Consider the following 22,468-nt stretch of genomic DNA (forward strand, 5'->3'; position numbering starts at 1 on the left):
GAAGGCTTTCTTTTTTTAAAAAAAATTGTTTTGATTGTTACAGTGAGAACACAGTATCGAACAGCTACGCTCATTTTTTTTTTTTTATGTAGTGAGGTTATTTACTTTTAATAACACGTGAAAGTTGTACTAAACGGACTTTTTGAATTGAACTGGTTATTATCTTCCCTTAATTCCAAGAAGGACATTTAATGTTCTAGATTAGTGTCTTGAATTTTAGCTTATTTTTCCTTATATAATTGATGTTTTTTTGTCTCTTTTTAGCGATTTTTATTATGAAATTTCTTTTCTTTATTCCTTCATCTATTTGAAAAATAAAATGCAAATGAAATTTCTTTTTAAATTAATTACTTAATCTTTTTATTTTTTTTAAAAAACCTCTTTCGAAATCTTTATCATTAAAATCTGTATAATATATTAAAGTTCACTAGATTTAAGTCTAGAAATAGCATAAATAAATCGATACTTATGGTATACGAAATTGGGTTGCCACTTTTTGATGAAAAACAAATCCTCAAGGTGAGTTTAAAATAGTACTTCAAACAAAGTAATTTTCTTTTAACTAACTTTAATTTCTCCAGCTTATTAGTTTATGTAGTACTCAACAGAACGGTATGAGTAAAAAAAAAAGAAAGAACTTGGACCAATTTGTGGTGCAAAAAAATAAACGATTTCTCACGGCAATAGTTACCGATTAACCAGTATATAGTCAGGAACAGACAAAAAAAAAAAAAAAAACCTGGGTTTTTTCTTTTTTTTTTAAACCCGGCCTATGTGGGTTATTGGGTTTTAATGTGATTTTTAGGTTTTTCAGGTTTTATATAACAACACTGTTTGGCAGTTTTGTATAACACCACGTTTCTTGCCTCAAGAACTTTTATTGCAAAATAATAATAGAACTTAGCTCAAAAATTAATTTTCTACTACTTATTAAATTTTCTTAATTCATTATTTTAAAGCTTAATGCAGACAAAAGCATTAAAAAGAAGCTGGATGAAAATGTTTGTTACTTTCTCAGTTACTTCAGTATATTCTAACCATTGATGAAATTTTTAATTGAATAAAATCGATCGGGCTAATTAATATTAATCATTTTCATTTCCTTTCATTGCGGACATTGTCACCATTTGAAATTTATTTTCTACTTCTCAATTAGTAAATTTAACACGATTAACTGGTCATTTTAATCATTTCATGGATGTTTTTTTTTTAAATCTAACATAAGTTTTCTTGGAAGGTTCCTGAATTATCCCAGAAACGCTTTTACTGGGAAGGGTTTTGAACTTTTCACAAAGATTCCAGCTGAATTTCAGGAAAGTTACTGACTTTTAGGGGACAACTTTCCTGGTTTATGCCGGATATGTTACTGGCAGAATTTGGGCAGAGAAGCTGCCTATTATTGGCCGTTCTGGATAATCCGCAAGCCGATTAATCCGATTCCGGTTAGTCAAAAGTCTACTGTAATGCCGAACTTCAAAATAATTGCGTCATAAACGTTTATTAGGTAGTTTTAGGGCTGCTTCTTTAGAACATAACTGTCTGTGCAGTCTGTAAAGGCGCTATTGAATGGGAGGGGGGGATATTATAACGTGTGCTGTAGGAGTAGAATATATCATAGATAAAGCAGATGTAGGGCTACAGTGAAAAACATAAATTTCAAAGTATTTAAATTGCTCTAATTATAAATCGACATTGAGTAATCTTAAAATTGTTTTCTTTGCACAAGTACTGCCTGTGCAGTCAAAACTTTTCTGAAGGTTACGGTGGGGATTTTGCATCATGAAATGTGCGTCTAAGAGCATAAATATCCCTATGGATCATTGTAGGGAAAGGAGTTCAAAAAAGAAAGAGCAGGACGAAGGGACATAATTCCCCCTAACTAGGTTCTTTAAAGTTGTTTTCTTAGCCCGTATACTGTCTGCGCAGTCAAAACTGTTCTACAGGCCCAAATTCGACGGTTGTCGAAAAAGGAAACTTACCTCGTTGTGTAACATAAAGGAATGAAGGGGAAAGACAGAAGCTTGGGGAAATAGAGGACAAATAAACCGTGGAAAATAAAGTTTTATTTTTATTCTTATAACAATATAAAAATGAAGTGTCTTCTTTGGAATGGGTTGTTTCCTTCAGTCAAAAGTAGTACTTTTAGTCACTGAAATTGATAGAATAAGGAAAAAAAAAATAATAATAACATGGACCCAGAAAATTCTTCCATTTTCTCAACAGTTATTTTTTAATTAATTTTTTAAAATGTTCGATTTTTCAAACAAGGCATGATCTTAATGACGTCACAAATGATCTTTTTTGGCGCATCTACGCACCGCGTTTCCACGTTACGATAATCAAGAAGCGAATTAAAATTGCGCTCTAGCTTGCTATCAACCATATCGTTGCCAATACACGTGAGTAAAGATGCGAATTAAATATTTTGCTCTGTGAATGGCAACACAGAATGGCATTTCATCATTTGTGATCTCATCGGCAAGAAATATAAACAATGAAAGATCACCGATTTAAGTTATTTTTTTTAAATATTAAACTTAAACATATTATTAAAAAATTGGTTAGATCCTATGTTTTTAAGCATGTTCTTTCAGAAAAAAATACTTTTATAAAATATTGGAAACGATTCCATTCATTGTATTTATTTTTGATTACTCATTTCTTTCCTTTTGTTTGATAACTGCGTTACAAATTCATTATTCGGTGAAAACATTTCCTGCTTTTTAGTTTTATTATTGATTAAGAATGCAGATGACACCAAAAGAATCTTCGCTGCAGGATTTTCATGCAAGTTTATTCCCGAAGTTTTAGTGTTAAAAACATTGAAATTCTCCTTCGCAGCATAACAAAGACACAACTGATGCATATGTGGCTATGAGAAGGTTTAGTAAACAAAAGAGTGATGATAAAATTTTTGATGTGTATGAAGGATAGAGATGATTATATTTGCATGAATGGAAATATTTAGTTCTTAAAATGGATTATGAAGAAATTTAGATTATTTAAAAACAGTTAATTATAGCTTGTTCTAGCGAGAAAGGATGAAACAATTTTAGAAGGAAAAAAGGAGGATAAAACAAGTTAATGTAAACCCTTAGTTTATAAAAGGGGTAATGGAAGGATTTAGTATCTGAAAACACTTATGTATAGCAACAAGTGCATGTCAGAAGTGATGAAGCTTAGCCTTAAAGAAATATATATTTTATAAATAAATTGAAATATTTAGTTTTAAAACAGGATAATAAAGAAGTTTAGTTTGTATAAAAATGCATAACTAGTGAAATAAATGTATAAAAGTGCATATGTTTTAAGATGCATACTTTTTTTGTTTTTTAAGTCGTTGAAAACTTTTTTAAAAAGAAAATAAATTAAAATTATATAAATAAACTGGACATACATAATTTTAAAATAGGAAAATTAAGAAATTCAATTGTAAGAAGATTTCAATTATACTTTATAGAAGTGAGAAAAGATGAAACTCAAAAGCATTTTAGGATAATTGCAAGTTTAAGAGAAAAAAATCCTTAAAAAACGAAATCATAATAAAAAGTACATCCACGTTCTAACTATGAACGCTTTTCCTCCGATAGAAATTCATTTTTAAAACAAATTACAGTTCAAGAAACAAATAAATGTACTCCTAGTTCATTTTGTATTAAAAAAAGAATAATAATTGCTGCAATAAAGTTTAGATGTATGTTTAATGCATGTGAGACATTTTTAATAACTTTTGTCACTTTTTTCAACTTCATCAAGCAAAGAAAAATGGCTATGATTTTAGGGAAAATCTTTTATCACACAATGATTACCTCTTGTTATAAGTTTTCCTAAAAGTTTACATTCTTTATATTCAATTTTCTTTTTTTTATTTTTGAAAGGATCAGCTTATGTAAAATACATTTTAGTTATTTCTATGTTTCCTGATTGAAAACAAAACTCATTGTATGTAAGATAACAAATGTTTGACGTCATTAAAAATGACATTTTCTGTCGTTAACAAAACAAAATTTATAACTTATTACCACTTTTAGTATGCATACAAATACCGAATAACATAATGAATGAACCTAACTGGAAACAACACAAAATGGAAACTAAAACGTACATAAATGCTCAAACTGATGAAAAATAATCAAGTAACAATAGTAAGTTACATCATTTTAACTATTGAAATGTCCATACAGGAATTTTAGAAGTGGAAAACAGAAATCTCTTAGTAAGATTGTTGAATACTATCATTACAGCCAAGTTGATAAATTTTATATGCGACTTGAAATAGAAATGCATGCCTGTTTATAAATACAGTGAAATCACTTTACAACGAGGATCAATACAACGAAATATCCATTTCATCGAAATAAATTTTTAGTCCCGATTAATTTTCCATTATATTTCGTGTGAATGCCATTATAACGAAAAACAATTTCTCTCCCTGGTAGTTCTTTGTTACGGGTTTTCCCTTATTCTATTTGTAAAGCATGTAAAAAATATTTTTTACTAATAAAATAAATTATAAATTGCGATTAAAATTGTTATAGATTTTGCAACATAATTTTATTTTCAGTGGAAGCAAGTTCAATTTTAAAAAAAATATTTAAAAAAAATCAGTCGAAGTGTGATTTGTATTCCTTACAGTTTACTTTTTTTAACTACGTTTTTCTCAATAACTAATTATTGAACGACGGCAATGCAAAGTTATGTTATTTAGAAAATATTTTCTCAGAAGATACAACGCTGAAAAGTATTAGGGATGCTAAACTTATATACATATTTTATCAGCATGTGAAAACAGCTGAATTGGAAGCAAAACAATAAAAGACAGAAAGAAGAGAAGTACATAAAAATAAATTTCTTTTTATTTATTTCCTTCTTCTTCAAAGTACTTCTTTCTTTTTTAAAAGAAAGAACAAACAATAGCAATTGTTACAGCCAAAATTGTTATTGTTTGTGCAAAATATTCACTTTTTAATGCAAACAAGTTTAAAATGTAAAAAGTGAAGCACTTTTCAAAAATCAATTTTCAATAAAAATATTACCTATTTCTTGAGTTCACTTTGTCTCAACTACATATACTCTGCTCAATAACGAATTATCCAACACTCACAATAAAACAAACATGTTATTAAGAGAATACTTTCTCTGAAGATACAAAGCTGAATATAATTAGGTTTTTATTTTTTAAGTTTTCAAAGTTTATTTAATTTATTAACATGTAAAACGTTGAATTAAATACACATCTAAAAAAATAGAGAAAAGCGGAAATCGAAACTTCTGTTTTAGAGTTGTGAATTCGATAAATATTTGTAACAACCATTTTGTCTACTTTTGTATAAAAAATTTAACGAAAAGCTTAGCAGCATGAAAACTTTTTCTTGAAATGAAGAACACGTCGACGATAAAAATACCGTAACAAACAAATAGATGAAAATTTTGCAATGCATTTAAAATATTGAATTTAAATAAAGTCAATGCACACTACATTAAATTAATATCTAGTACATTTACAAATATAAGTACATTAGTCAAATTCAGAATTATAACTTTAAAGGATCAACACAAGCGACTACCCCCAAACTTTTTTTAAAAATATTTTTGAAATTAAGAATTTAAAAAATAAGAAATATTTATTAAACTAAATGAATAAACGATCGTATTACATAATTTAATTGAATTTCAGCCACTTGGAAACGAATTCTTTCAAAATAGGACACAACATAAGATGAACGAAAACTGACATAAATTTTAAAATATTTACAACACGGCTCAAATCATATTCTCTTACATATTTACACAATAAGACAGATTACGAGATTACCACAATCGCATTTGAAAGAATTTGACAGATAATAACTTTTAAATTTGATCATAAGGTGAGTTTTTAAAAAATGTAAATAATTTTTAAAGCATGTTTTCCTACTTTTTTTAATCCACTGAAGTCAGCAGAAATAAACTGAATATATTGAACTTGGAAAACTTTTTTAACTGCTTACTGCCATTTGACAAGTTGATCCACAAGATTCAACTTTTGAGGAGTGGCGAGTGGCAGAAAGAGAGAGACAGACAAAAAATATGCATACCTCTTTTTTTCTTATCAGACGCCGAGTCTGGTAAATGGGGTGCTGTGGAGCACGTGACCACTGCCCCATGGTCGACGGTCATCGCGGACCTCTGGGTAAGGGATGTCTGGTGGTGGTGGTGGTGATGATGGTGATGCCCCAGGCTGACCATGTGGCCCAGGGGCCCCATGGGCCCCCCAAGCGAAGTAGGGTCCGGGGAGCCGACGAAGTCCTGAAGGCAGAGTGATTCGTTCAGCGTGTCCATCTATCAATTAAGAATGCCACAAGGAAGAAGAGGGGGAGCGGGGGAATTACAAGCGGGTAGTTAGGCGGGGCATGCCTCTTTCCCAAAACCCCCAAATCTGTATAAGCCTTTCCTTTTCGCCCGGATCAAAGCCGGGATTTGGAAGGACGGACGCGCGAGATCTACCCGGATCTAGTCGTACAGTCGTTTTCGGCGCGAAATAGCTATCTGGGGTGCTCCGCGCTCTTGCTGACGGCGGCGGAGTGAATCGCCCGATCACGCGGCGCGGTAAATCCTGGCCTCCGCCGCCTCCCCATTCGGTCGCTCAGTCCCCGCCCACCCAAGCCCCGCCCCCTCCCGACCGCGGGAGCAAGTGAGTGACGTCACTGTGACGTTTATTTTGCCGCGCTTCACGTTAGGTTGCGCGGTCTGAAAGGGGCATGGCCGGCGGGCGGCGACTTTTTTTTTCCACCGAGGGGGTAGGAAGGCTCTCCGTTTTTCGGTTGGGGTCGCATCTGTTGCATCACGTGGAGAACGCCTCCCTTTGGAAGGCTTCAGGTATGTTTCGTGTCTGATTTTTAATATTTTGTTTTTTGTAATAAAAGCTAGTTTTTGTTTACATTTTTCCCCATTGGGAAACAACCACGTGTCACAAACAACGTGGTTATCAATCATTTTGCTTCTGCTTGTCAACCGATCACAACTGTTAGATCAAAAACGAGAATCGAATCTGTGTTTTTCTTGAAAATTAATAAATAAGATATTAAGTCAGTTGTCTAATTAATTTCGTTTTCACTTTCGATTTCAATTTTCTCTTCTTCACAAAGTGAAGAGAAATGCAGAAAATGAAGAGGAAAATGAACTGTGTAATAGAAATATAAAAACTATTTTTCCAATATCCAACTACATAAACTCCTTTCAGGAGAATGGTAAAAGTACGCCCCCGATGTGAGAATGTATTGTTCTCGTAGTCATGTACATGTGTATGCGTATTGCTGTTCTTTAATTGAACATATACCATTGTTTACTTGATTGGTATGTCCACTTCTTCGGAAATTGGAAACCACATTTTCTTTTCTTTGGCACTTAAATCCCGACTCTACAATTTTTATTTAAAAAATTTAAAAAACTTTCGATTTCATAATTACATACAATAAAAATGTATTAGCAACGAGCAACAGTGTAAATTATGACATTTACATTTTATGAAAAAAGTCTCTCTATCTATATATATATCTATCTATCTCTATCTATCTATATATCTGTTCAGTTCTGTCCCACCCACGGAAGAGGGCACCACCTCCCCCCGACTAAAAGAACCAAACTTCTGTCTCCTCGGAATAACGGGGAGACTGGATAGGATCGTCCGCCTCTTCGGACGCTTATGTAAACGCTCCAACTCATTCTTTAATTCCATCAAGTAATAAACAAAATCCATTAAACCAATTCATGTTTCCTATTTTTGATGTATCCTAACCATTATTCATTACCCTTCCAGCCTTCCAAATACGCTCTGCGGGTAAGTCATCAGCATTTCTTAACTATTTTTATAGGCAGTGCCAGCTCCTTAAGATCTACATTCCATGTTAACTATCATACATAATATTTTTTGGTCCGTCGATACCCTGAGCCTGCCTTTTTAATTCATTTTTCTGAGTCTGTATCAAAAGTTTTCATTTTCTAAAATGCCACCCAAGGCAAAACCAACGGAAAATAAATTTAATTTAATCATTCGTGAAATTGCTAGATTTCAGACTAAAATAAAAGAAGAGCTAGATGATTTATGCCTGTTAGAGGTCCTTAAAGATGAAATTCTTAATCTTGACATTGAGTTAAATGATTGTTTTAATGCTCTTTTTGAAGCAGACTCAGACACTGAACTCTATGATGATTATACAGAGCATAAAGATATAATTCTGACTATTCGCTCAGCAATAAATCGTCAAATTTCTAAAATCAATGAATCTCATGAGACGCCTAAAGAAATCAAGTCTCAAATAAACATCAATTTACCGAAATTTGATCTTCCATTATTTTATGGGAACATTCAAGAATGGTTGTCGTTTAAAGAATTATTTACGACATCTATTATTAATAATTTTGAGTTATCCAAAATTCATAAATTGCAATATTTACATGCTTCTGTTAGAGGTGAAGCTTCTAGGCTGATCAAGGGATTCAGTATTTCTGATGCTAATTTCTCCCAAGCTTGGGAAACACTTACAAACAGATATGATAATAAACGTGAATTAGCATTCAGTCTAATTTCAAAGGTTTTTGATATAAAGAAAGTCAAAGTCGTGACTGCAAAATCATTGCACGAAATATTAGATGTATGCAATGAATCTATTAGAAATTTGAAAACTCTTGGTTTCGAAATCAACTCATTCGTCGACATTATTTTGATTTATATATTAGAATTAAAACTCGATGATTCATTACGCCAAAATTGGCAGTTATCTCTAGATGATAAAACTCTCCCAACTTATGACTTATTTGTAAAATTCTTAGAAAGGCAAGCGAGAAGTTTGCATGCCTTAAAAGACAATTCAAAAACTGATAATTATTCTAAGAGCGAGAATAAACCCACTGCCAAGAAAGCAGTCATTAATAATGCTATTGCGAAGGAAGAAATAATTGAATGTGTGTTTTGCAAGCAAGGGCATAAATTGTTTCAGTGTCCTCAATTTACAAAATTGCCGATAAATTCCAGATGGGAATTTGTAAAATCAAATAAACTATGTTCAAATTGTTTACGTCCAAACCACTCAAAGGAGTCTTGTTTTCTATCTGCTAGGTGCAAGGTCTGCAAATTAAAACACCACAGTGTTTTGCATTCATTTCAAGTCACTTCCGCAACTGCTCACGCCAGTGCAGAGGGAAATTCAGAACGACCTTCAACCTCCGCTTTAGCGGGTACCCTAAACCCAGAAGGGAGTTTAGCCTTGGGGGGGACAGCTTCTTCTACATATACACTCTTGTCCACCGCTGTTGTGAAGGCTAAAAATAGAACAGGAGCCTATGTCGATTGCAGAGTCTTAGTGGACGGAGGTAGTCAAAATTCTCTCGTTTCTAGAGAGTGCAGTGATCGCCTAGGGCTGACTTTGACAAAATCGGTGCATTGCATTAGCGGAATCAATGGCGTGAAAGCGGAAACTTCGCTCTTTGAAACGGAGTTAACATTTACTCCGTATGTTCCAGGAGAAATCTTTACAACTAAGGCATTAGTAGTAAATAAAGTTACGTCAAATTTGCCTAATTTTGAAATTCCGGTAGCTAACTGGCCTCATATTTCAGGGCTTACTTTGGCAGATCCGTTATTTTTTAAACCTGCGCCTGTTGAAATTCTTATAGGAGCTGACTTGTTTGCGGAATTAATTCTAGATGGAGTCATTATGGTTCAAAGGGAGAGCCTTCAGCTATAAATTCAAAATTGGGGTTTTTGTTAACAGGTAGAGTTTCCACTCAAATTGAAAGGAAAGACAATGTTTCCAATTGTAATTTATTGCTTGATGAGAGAGAATTATTTCAAAAATTTTGTGAGCTTGAATCAATTCCAAATGATCATTTACTTTCGAATGAAGATCGAATTTGTGAAGAAACTTATAAATCTACAGTAATTAGGAATTCTTCTGGTAGATATTCAGTAAACCTACCATTTAAATCTAATCCGTCATTTGGTGACACTCGCTCACAGGCTTTAAAACGTTTTGAATGCTTAGAGAAAAAGTTGAATAAGAATGAATCGTTTAAAAATCAATACGTTTCGTTTATGAAGGAATATTTAGAATTAAATCACATGGAGAAAATTCCTTCCGACTCATTAACTTTTGAAAATTGTTTTTATTTACCTCATCATGGGGTTTTTAAAGAAAACAGCATCTCAACTAAACTGCGCGTTGTTTTTGACGCTTCTGCAAAATCTTCTCTTGGAGATTCGTTAAATGATGAATTATTAATTGGTCCTAAATTACAAACTGATTTATTTAGCCATTTAATTAAGTTTCGAACTCATAAAATCGCATTCTCTGCAGACATTGAGAAAATGTTTCGCCAAATCAATATGTCAGAGGAACACTCAGATTATCAGCGCATTTTATGGAGATTTTCTCCTGATGACCCTATAGAAGATTATAGACTCAAAACTGTTACCTATGGCACCGCAAGTGCCAGCTTTTTGGCAATTCGGACACTGAAACAATTGGCGCATGACGAAAAACTGAATTTCCCATTAGCCTCTGAAATCACTTTAAATGATTTCTATGTTGACGATTTATTGACAGGAGCCAATTCTGAGAATGAAGCTTCGGCTATAATTAATGAAATTAATAACCTAATGCAGAGTGGTGGATTTACTTTGAGAAAGTGGTCATCAAATTATCCTGAAATTCTTAATGATCTTCCCGATAATGTAAAATCTAATTCTCATTCTGTGATGATTCACGATGACTCTCTAAAAATTCTTGGAATCATTTGGACAACTAAAACTGATTCTTTTAAAATTAATGTAAATTTAAATCTAGAGGTTATTTCTAAACGTCAGCTACTTTCGGCTATAGCACATATTTTCGACCCCTTAGGGTTTTTATCCCCCTCCACTATTCTTTTAAAAATTCTTCTCCAGCAACTTTGGAAGGATAAACTTTCTTGGGACGATCCCATTCCAGTCAATGTGCTAAATGTTTGGAACAAATTCAGGGAAGAGTGTTACATTTTAAATGACATAACGATTCCCAGATATATCAGTTGTTATAGCTCTTCACACTTAATTATTGAGATGCATGGATTCTGTGATGCCTCTGGAAAGGCATATTCTGCAGTGATCTATACCAAAGTAATTAGACCAACAGGAGAAATAAAGATCAACCTCATTACTTCAAAAGCTAAGGTTGCTCCTGTCAAACCAGTGACTATACCACGATTGGAACTTTGCGCTGCCGTCCTACTGTCCAACCTTTATCGGGCAGTTTGTTCAGCTTTGAATATCTCAATTTCAAAAAGATTCTTATATACCGACTCTGAAATTGTTCTAAGCTGGTTGAAAAATCCTAGTGCAAAACTTGATAGTTTCGTCAAAAATAGAATTGCGAAAATTCAAAACCTAACTGATGACGTTACATGGAAGCATGTATGTAGTGAAGACAATCCTGCGGACTGTGCCTCACGTGGTATATTACCGAGAAAATTACAAAATCATGAACTTTGGTGGTCAGGTCCCTCTTGGCTATCTGAAGAATCATCCTCACCAGAGAACAAAGAACAACCTGTAACCCATGAACCATGTGATCCCGAAAACTCTATAACCGCACATGCTGAAGTTCAACAAATTCCTGATTTTATGCTTCATTATTCCTCATACACTAAACTCATACGAGTAGCAGCATGGATTCAACGATTTATTTTCAACCTGAAACATCCAAATTCAAAGCATTTAGGTTTCCTATCTGCTGATGAACTACATCACGCTACTCTTACTGTAATACGAACTGTTCAAGGAAGTGTTTTCCACAATGAAATAAGCTCTTTAAAATGTAACAAAGTAATCCCACGCTCAAGTAAATTAAATTCTTTAAATGCGTTCTTAGATCAAGGAGGTATCTTGCGAGTTGGTGGCCGACTGTCCAAGAGTCAGACTCTCTCCTACGATCAAAAACATCCGATGCTGCTGCCAAAGAACCACGTAATTACAAAACTTATAGTTCGGCATTACCATCTTACATACTTGCATGCAGGCCCACAATTGCTTCTGGCAATACTCCGTCAGAAATTTTGGATACCTGACGGAAGATCCGTAGTGAGAGAAGAAACAAGAAAATGCCTGACTTGTTTCAAATTCAAATCCAAGGCGAATCGGCAGATAATGGGAGACTTGCCACTTTCAAGAATAACACCTTCTCGAGCATTTCAACAAGTCGGAATCGATTTTGCTGGCTCCATCCTCACAAGACCTAACTTGAAGCGCTCCAAAATCAAGATCAAGTCTTACATCTGCCTAATAGTTTGCATGGCAACAAAGGCCGTTCATATTGAACTCGTGTCAGACTTAACTACTGACGCTCTAATTGCTTCCCTTCGACGTTTTTTTGCAAGACGAGGAATTCCATCCGACATTCACTCCGACAATGGCACCAACTTTAAAGGTTCTGCAAAATATCTAAAATATTTATTCCTGACTTTCGGGGGCGGAGGATGTTCAGTTCTGTCCCACCCACGGAAGAGGGCACCACCTCCCCCCGACTAAAAGAACCAAACTTCTGTCTCCTCGGAATAACGGGGAGACTGGATAGGATCGTCCGCCTCTTCGGACGCTTATGTAAACGCTCCAACTCATTCTTTAATTCCATCAAGTAATAAACAAAATCCATTAAACCAATTCATGTTTCCTATTTTTGATGTATCCTAACCATTATTCATTACCCTTCCAGCCTTCCAAATACGCTCTGCGGGTAAGTCATCAGCATTTCTTAACTATTTTTATAGGCAGTGCCAGCTCCTTAAGATCTACATTCCATGTTAACTATCATACAATATCTCTATCTCTATATATACAGGGTGTTCCGTTTTAACCTGCAAGACCTTTATTTTCGCAACCGTTAGTCCTAGATGTATACTTCCAAATGCAAAAATGTTGAAAATCAGATGCAGGGTTAAGAAATTAAAAGTTTGAATAAAAAATCAAAATAAGTCAAAAAATACGAAATTTAACTTTTTATACGGGCCCTAGGTCCCCTAACTAATATTTAGAGAAATAATCTCTATTGAAAACTGTTACTAACACAAAAAACTTGACATTTGTGCGACCAAAACTCAAGGAGATATTCCAGTTTAAAGTTTTAAGGGACCATACGGAAGATGAGTTTGGGTCTTATCGCTTTTTTAGAAGAATGACAGGTCGTCAAAGTAAGAAAAACAAGGTTTTTACATTTTTCATTGCTATTCAAAAATAAATGCTTATGTTATGCCATGATACGCAAAAACACACTACGAAACCTCGAATAATTTGAAAAATCACTCTCTATGCGCACATGTAATTTTAAACACTTGTTAACCACTATATTTTCCCCCAAAATGCGTTATTGAAGGCGACTGAAAATTGGTGTAAGTCACAAAACGCTGCGTTTCATATCTCGGTGAATATTGGTCGTACTAATTTCAAACTTGTGTTAGAATTATTTTCAATTGAGATAATTTCCCTAAAGATAAGTTAGGGGACCTGGGACCTGTATAAAAAGTTAAATTTTGTACTTTTTGACTCATTTTTATTTTCAGTTCAAACTTTCAATACCTTAAACCTGCATCTGATTTTGAACATTTTTGCAATTGGAAGTATACATGTAGAACTAACGGTGGCGAAAATAAAGGTCTTGCTGGTTAAAACGGAACACCCTGTGTATCTCTTTCTTTCTCTCTCTCTCTCATTTATTTACTTACTTATTTATCAGTTTTTTTAGCGTTACTATTTCAAAAAATTAGTTAAGATAATAGACGAGGAATGAATGAAATAATATCAATAGCAAATAAATGCTAAGTGTTTCATTCGACAAATAAATTAATAGAAAATAAATGCAAAACATTGCAGACGATAAATTTACAGATAATGGTGGTAAAAACATCCTTTTCTCTTGAAAAAAAAATCGAATCCATTATAAGGCAAGTCGTCACAATTAAGAATTTTAAGTAATTAGTACTTTAAAGGTTGAAATGACAAGTTTATGAAAGAAATTCTTTGCTTTTCAATGCTTAATTGGTTTTATATACAAGTTCTTTTCTTAGTAGGAAAATAAATAAGAAATTTAATGTTAAAGAAAGTCATTTAATTGCGGCAAATTCCCACATATAATGAGGAAGTTGCCACCAATACGTTTATTCATCGAAGTAATATGGAAACATTTATTTTATTTTTAATTATTAATTTTTTTATTAACTTTAATTCTAATTGGTTCCAAATACAATTTTTATCATTATCCTTAATTGCGTTTAATTATCATTAATTGTAATAATTATTAGAAATTACATTTATATTTTATTCTACAGTACATATTATTTTGAAAAAAAAGTTCATTTTATTTATATCTGAGCCATCTGGTGTCCACCCACAAGTATAGGGGGAGGATGCCACACACGCCTTTTTCTTTATTGCTACAGTGCTGCTACATGTATCTTAAGTGTAACATGATGTGTACGTCCCTTTCATTGCTAACATCTTGTTTACCAAAAGAAGTATGTTAATAAACTTGAAATAGGATTTACGGAATACTATAAAATTGTTACTCACCACGTATTACTCACAAGATCCGAAAAAAAAAAAAACGCCGATTAAGGGCGATTAAGTCAAATTAATTCACAAGGCCCATCCAATGTCGGATCAAACTGTTCACAATGCGGCTCAATATTGCCAACTATCAAGTCATAAAAATACCATTAATAAACTTGCGCCTTCCCCAGCATTACCTTATACAATCACTGGAAAATATTGTAAATCCAGTAGTAATGATCTAGCGAATGTTACTCATTCAGATATTAATCAATTTGCTAAGATACTGTCGGAAATATGAATCTTGATTTGTAGCAAAGTATAACATCGGAAAATATTGGAAACCAAGTAATATTAATGCCTGCGAATATCGCACAGGATGTAAAATTCCTGAAAATTTGTATCAGTTCTTCAAAATAATCTTATTAATCAAAATTTCCGGTACATGATATTTTCACGCTTCAAGAAATAACTCAATTATCTTTCATTTACTTGCGTTCCATCAAGTACTGAGAAGTTTTGCATGATCATATCGATTTTTTAAATTAATATTTTTTTCAATCCGCATTTTTTAAAAATTTCTCCATTTAAAAAATACCTAGTCAATTGCTCTTTGTTAATGTTAGTATTGTTTTTTACTGTTTAACGGAGCGTAAAATATTAAGTAAGTATAAATGGATTAGAATTAAAATTTTAATTAATAACTTACTTATCACTTAGCAAATTACATACACATTGAGTAGTAGGGGAATGTGGAGCAAAATGAAATGGTTATAAACCAAGAGCTGACCCCCCAAAACGCGATTTATCTCTTTTATGGCTTGTGGCCGGTTAAAATAGTAAAAAATGCAATGAAAAAACTTTGGCTCTAATGCCCCCCCCCCCCCCCCCACTAATTTTGGGTCACACGGCTGCGTGGATGGATGAAAGGTCAAAAAAAAGAAAAATATTAAAGTGATGAGTTAAATGGCTAAAAATTATATAATAACATTAAATTAATAAGGAAAAACACGTAGCGAATTTCTCCCCCAGCTATGTTGGGGCGAACGTGGTGCCCCCCAGGGATAAAGTATCGATTATTAAGCTAAAAAAAATGATTACTTTCGTGGGGGGGGGAATTTTACAGGGTATTAGTTTCATTATTTTGATTGCCAAAAAAAATCCCCCCCCCCCAGTAACTATGGGTCAATTTGTCAAAAAAAAATTTTTTTGTTCCTCTTTATTTGGTCCAAGTCGAGTATTATTCGAATGTTTAAGTTGCAAAAAAACCCCCAAAAGTTTGAACGTTTATTCGTTAAAAAAAACTCGTAGCAATTCCCCCCCCCCACACACACACCTATGGAGGGGGCTGCTACGCGGTGCGTGGTTTTACAACGTGGTGCCCCCCCCCCCCCAGGGGTGAATTATCGATTGATTAAATAAAAATGATCACTTTCGTGGAGGGAATTTTACAGAGTATACATTTAATTGTTTTAATTGCAAAACAAAATCTCCCCTCCCCAGCAATTATGAGTCTACTAGCTGCATTGCCCGGCGTTGCACGGTCTACCTCAAAACTGTACGTGTATTCGGCGTTCCAAACATTTTATACAATTATATAAATTTTCCCGTTTTCATTACATTTCTTATTGCTGCTCCACTGCTATTAGTCAAAGCGCAATGTTATATAGCCTATAGCCTTCCTCAATAAATGGACTATTCAACACAAAATGAATTTTTCAGTTCGAACCCGTCGTCCCTGTAGACCAAGAGCTGAGCCCCCAAAACACGGTTTATCTGTTTTATGGCGGGTGGCCAATTAAAATAATAAAAAAATGTAATTAAAAATTTTGACTCTAATCCCCCCCCCCGCCCACTATTTTTGGGTCACACGCTGCGTGGGTGGATGAAAGGTCAAAATAAAAGAAAAATATTAACATAAGTGAAATGGCTGAAAATTATATAATAACATTAAATTAATAAAAAAACACGTAGCAAATCCCCCCTCCAGCTATGTTGGGGCGAATGTGGGAGCCCCCCCCCCAGAAGTGAATATCGATTGTTAAAATTAAAAAAAAAAAAAAAGATCGTTTTCGTGGGGTTGGGGATGGGAAACTTTACAGGGTATTTGTTTCATTATTTTGATTGCCAAAAAATCTCTCCCCCTCCCCCCCCAGTAACTATGGGTCAATTTGTCAAAAGAAATTTTTTTGTTTCTCCTTATTTGGTCCGAGTCGAGTACTATTCGAACTTTCCCATGACCTCTTCAATTGCAAAATAAAATTGCAATTATTTATTCGGTAAAAAAAAACAGGTAGAAAATCCCCCCCCAGCTATGGGGCGAACTTGTTGCCCCCAGGAGTGAAGTATCGATTGATTAAATAAAAAAAAAAGATTACTTTCGTAGAGAGGGTGGATTTTCTCAGAGTTTACATTTGATTGTAGCAAAAAAAAAAAAAAAAAATCCCCTCCCCAAAAACAAATTTTTAAATTTAAATTAGAAATTTTGAAATATTTTTCAAAATGAAAGGAAGCAATTCATCGTCCGTACATCCGTGTTCAACTGTAGCCAACACAGTGAAGTCGTTATAGCTGTTGGTTTTTCTTTTCGGAGCACGCTGTACCGAATCCTTAACTGAAAACGTAAAAAAATCCTTTTTTCAAAAATAAATTTTGATGTTTTTATATTATGAGTGTTTTAAAGGGTAATTTTAAGTGTAGCCAGCCATTAGATAAAAGATTGAATGTCTTGACAGAAACTTTATTTGAAGGAATAAAGGTTTCAAAGATTCGAAAACACTGAAAACTGAGATTCCGTGATTTAGATATTTCCGAGTTCTTAACAGAAGCAGATCATCGAGATTGTAGGAACATTTTTATCAAACTAGATAGACACTATCACAACCAATATGATGAAGGTAAATAAATCTATATGAATTACCAAATTATTATTTTAAAAATTCTTTTAACGCATCGGATTAACGCATTAAAATTTACAAGTAAAAAGAATCGTTATTGCAATTTTAACATTAAATCACTTTTGTTTGTGAAATAAACTCATAATTACTGGGGTAGGGGGAGTTTTTTTTTTTTTTTTGCAATTAAAACAATTAAATGTATACTCTGAAATTCCCTCACGACAGTTATTTGTTTTTTATTTAATCGATCGATAATTCAATCATCCTGGGGGGGGGGCACCACATTGTAAAACCGCGCACCGCGAAGCAATCCCCCCCCCCCACAAATAGATGGGAGGAATTTGCTAAGAGTTTTTTTTTTTTTAACGAATAAACATCCAAGCTTTGTTTTTTGCAATTTAAGCGGTCAGGCTCAAGTTCAAATAGTACTCGACTCGGACCAAATTAAGAGGAACAAGAAAAAAAAAAATTGACAAATTGATCCATAGTTACCGGTGGGGAAGGGGGAGAGATTTTTTTTTCTTTTTGAAATTAAAACAATTAAATGCTCTGTAAAATTCCAACAACGAAAGTGATCATTTATTTTTAATTTAATCAATCGATAATCCACCCCTGGTGGGGGGGCACCACGTTGTAAAACCGCGCACCGCGTAGCAACCCCCTCCATAGGTGTGTGTGGGGGGGGGAATTGCTGCGAGTTTTTTTTAACGAATAAACGTTCAAACTGGGGGTTTTTTTGCAACTTAAGCAGTCATGCGTAAGTTCGAATAATACTCGACTTGGACTAAATAAAGAGGAACAAAAAAATTTTTTTTGACAAATTGACTCATAGTTACTGGGGGGGGGGGGATTTTTTTGGCAATCAAAATAATGAAACTAATACCCTGTAAAATCCCCCCCCACGAAAGTGATCATTTTTTTTTAGTTTAATAATCGATACTTTACCCCTGGGGGGCACCACGTTTGCCCCAACATAGCTGGGGGAGAAATTTGCTACGTGTTTTTTCTTATTAATTTAATGTTATTATATAATTTTTACCCATTTAACTCATCACTTTCATATTTTTCTTTTTTTTGACCTTTCATCCACCCACGCAGCCGTGTGACCCAAAATTAGTGGGGGGCATTAGAGCCAAAGGTTTTTCATTGCATTTTTTACTATTTTAACCGGTCACAAGCCATAAAAGAGATAAATCGTGTTTTGGGGGCTCAGCTCTTGGTCTATTAGAATGACTAAGTTTTTTGAAAATGAACAAATCGGAAATTTGTTTTGAAAATTACAGTTCATAAAGAAAGACCATTGTATTTTGTAATAAAACTTACGTTCAAACAGTATTTTTTATTTCTGGCAGTAAATTTGAGTCTTCAAAAAAAAAAAAAAAAATAAGGATGGAAATTGTTCACTTTTTTTTCCATGGGGCAAAGTGAAAAATAAAATATTTTTCTAATGAAATATTTTTTATTTGATTATAAAACATATTTTTGACCAAAAGAATCAGTAAATAAAAGATTGAATGAATAAATAAAAAGATAATGAAACAAAAAACGAATAATTAAATTAATAAATCTATTACTATATGAAGAATAAATTAATAAGAAAATAAGTAAATGAATGACCAAATAAGTGAATTACTAAATGAATGAATGTAAATGAATTGATCAATAAATGAAACCGTAAGTGATTTATATAAAATGATAGAGTGAATGAACAAACTATTTCACTTTGCCCCATCCACTTTGCCCCTACTTGACTAATTGTACAATTTATTTAAAATACAAAAAAGCTCAATATTAACTAAATTTTTGCTTCATTGAATATTAGGAGGTCTCAATCAATATTCAAAATGTTAATAACATGTATACTTTATCGTTTTATGGCAATAGAAATAATTTTTGACTTACGACAAAATATTACAATATGAGTATCATTTTTTTAAAAGTTCCCTGTATTACCAAATGCTTTAATCTTCGGCGGTATTTTTTCCTGACTGTAATAGACTACATATGGTAATATATAGTTGAAGTAATACCATATATGTAGATCAAAAAGCTAAGTAAATATTTCGCCTTTTCACTTTGCCCCGCTATTTCACTTTGCCCCACGTTCCCCTAAGAGCGACGTAACGTCCTCACATTACGTAGCTTACTCTATATATTTACGCTTAGCATGTTTATAAAAACGTAGTAGTTTAATAAACAAATTACGCCTCTCACAGCCAAATTTCTAAATGGGCAGACTGATCAGTTGCCTTGGGTGGAAAATTTTATTTCAGTCACAATTTTTTACTTATTTTGAAAACATAATTTCAACATTATTTTTTCTTTAACGTCATCGTTTTCTTATCCTCATATAAATAATAGCCGATGATAAAGTAACCCGCGAGTTTCAACAATTAAACTTGCGTCACGGCATGACCTCTTGATAATATGTTTTGGTAATGTTTAGCATGCAGGGAAATGCTTGATCGTGACAAAGCTGAACTCGATCCTGTGACTTAACTTTTTTACTGGTAAGACCCATTTTAGGAGAATAAAGAAACGTAAAAATTGTCAACAATGACCGCTATCTACTGGAGTTAATGTTTAATCCACTGGAGTTAGGGTTAAACTGCCAAATTTAACTTAAACTACCAAAATATCACCAAACAGGCAATCGCTGCGTTCAAATGTACATAGAAGCAAATTTTCACTCGTTATACCATGACGGGCAACTTTATAGTTGTTGAATAATATTTACTTCCCTGTAGTTTCCGAAACTGAAATGTTTAAGATAATTTCATTCTCCGGTTATTGCTGGTTTTTTCATTTCATTTTCATATATCATTGTATTTTTACCACACATGTCTGAATAATGCTATTTTTCATTTTTTTACAATAAATAATCTTGATTAGTATTATGAAGAAATGTTTTAGGGAGTCAAAGAATGAAAGAAAATAAAATTCATAGAACTGTAGGGCTATGAGGAAATAATGATCATAATCATCTAATAATTTATCTATGAAAATAGGCACAATTTTAGATACATACTTGAAATAGTTCATTCATTGTAAACGAAGAGTAACGAAATATCTATTTGCATTAGGGTTACCATAAAACAACAGTGTTACCAAAATAAATTTCCCTAGCAAAAAATTTTACCACCGCGCCGCTTCCTAAAAATCGAAACATCCCCGAAAAAATAAAATCAAAGAGCGAAAATTGCAAATCATTTCAAAAGCCTTGATTATTTTAATTGCAAATATTTTATTTGTTAAAAAGTAGAAAATGGCAGCAGATAAATATTTTACATCCTTGAGATTTTTCCGATTATTTGACAACAATTAAATTGCGTGCCAGCCTTTGTCAATCAGGCGATTTATAATGTGCTTTATCTTTCACATTTTTGCATTAATTAATTTTTAATGATTTAATGATGGCAAGAGTCAGTCCCTTTTGGAACGATTAACGCCAAAATTGAATCAGCGCCTGCTTCTGTGCAGGTTCACATTTACCACAAACAGGGCCGCGCCAAGCCTGATCGGCGCCGTAGTGCAAATGTCTTTTGGACGCCTTTATGTTCTGGCGTTCGTGGAAAATATAGTTATCACCTGGAAAGAGGTTTTGTAAACAAATATAAAATGGGAAAAAATAAGTTTGGCATTTAATTTATTAAAAAAATCATGTGTGAATGTTACATTTTGAAATATGGTGTACGTTTTAACTTCATGTCTCGAAATTATTTAGAGTTCAGCAGCTCCTCTGATATGCTAATAATGCATTTTAGAAAAAGGAAAATCTAATAATTTGAAATATCGAAGTTCACGCCACTGTAAGTATCTATCTAATCTCCAAATGATAAATAATTAATAAAACAGTTATGCCTGTTAAACATGACAGCAGGAGCTGTTGCAACTGGAAAATAATTTTAGAGGGTACATTAAAAAAAATTCTCTTTTAAAATTTTTGAAATTTGTAGTTTTAAGAAAGCAATTTTAGACGTTCTTTGGTGGTGCTATGGGAGAAAACAGTACAAGGGGCTCCGCGGAAATTTGTAGAAGTTGAAGCCTTAAAACGCGATTATAAGCCATATTTATTGACGTTAGAATAAGAGATGGAACTCCGGGATTCTACCCGATTTTTTCCCCCTTTTTTTGTAAAACAGATAGAAATCAATTCCTTCTCTCCCCTACAATTTGTTGAAATTAAACTTCCAAAAACGCAATTGTAGACAACTTTGAAGATTTTTACGGGAAGGAGATTTTGGAGCTCCCCCCTGGAAAATTTTTCAAAATTAAAGCCCTAAAAACTTGAGCAATATTCTATGATATTAGGAGAAGAAGTTCAGAGGCTATTTCACTTAAATTTTACCTAAGTCAAGTTTAAAAAACCTAAATTTTAATGAAATTAAAGAAGGGAGGTTTGGAGGCCCTTGCCCGAATGTTTTCTGAAATTGAAGCTCCAAAAACGCAATTTTAGGTGATTTTCGAAAGTAACTTGAAGCGATGTTGTTTGGTATTCGAGGACTTTCCCTGGAAATTTTGCGAAATTGAAGATCTGGAAATGAAATTTGAGGTGCTCCATAATGCTTTTGGTGGCGGGAGGGTACTGCGGAGGGGTAGCATTTTGAAAACAATTTTTTATTTCAGACGAACTAGAAAAAAGAAAAATACTAAGGAAAAAAGAAAAGAAATAGGACGAAGAACGAGGAGTAACTGAACAATTAGCTTTAACTACTGAAAATTTTCAATTCAAGGATTTCTTTCTGAAAGAAACTTAAGCTTTTCCCCAACATCATTATTTTTTTCTTATCAAAATCACTTTGTTTTCCTAAGACGTGTTTTTTTTTTCTCTTCAATAACAAAGAAAATTTTTGAAAAGCATTCAACTCAGCATTCTGGAGGTGCATAAATTACAATACAACATATTCATTGCAAGAACCAAAATGGGGAATAGAAATTTTCTTGTGCTTCGTATGCTCAACCTTGTGAAATTATAGACATACCGAAATAACATTCACTGCTACACATATGAAGAAAA

General features: G+C 33.3%; 1 protein-coding gene across 1 annotated transcript in view; it reads right to left on the bottom strand.

Annotated features, from left to right (window-relative positions):
• The window catches only part of LOC129220318 (pituitary homeobox x-like), an 81,930-nt gene extending 75,609 nt beyond the window's left edge, over positions 1-6,321 (bottom strand). The window contains exon 1 of the mRNA XM_054854718.1: positions 6,078-6,321. Coding sequence (XP_054710693.1) covers positions 6,078-6,321 — 244 coding nt within the window. The remainder of the gene's footprint in view (positions 1-6,077) is intronic.
• Positions 6,322-22,468: the final 16,147 nt, after the last annotated feature.

The sequence above is a fragment of the Uloborus diversus genome, chromosome 4 (assembly GCF_026930045.1).
Source record: "Uloborus diversus isolate 005 chromosome 4, Udiv.v.3.1, whole genome shotgun sequence".
In the NCBI taxonomy this organism is placed as follows: domain Eukaryota; kingdom Metazoa; phylum Arthropoda; class Arachnida; order Araneae; family Uloboridae; genus Uloborus; species Uloborus diversus.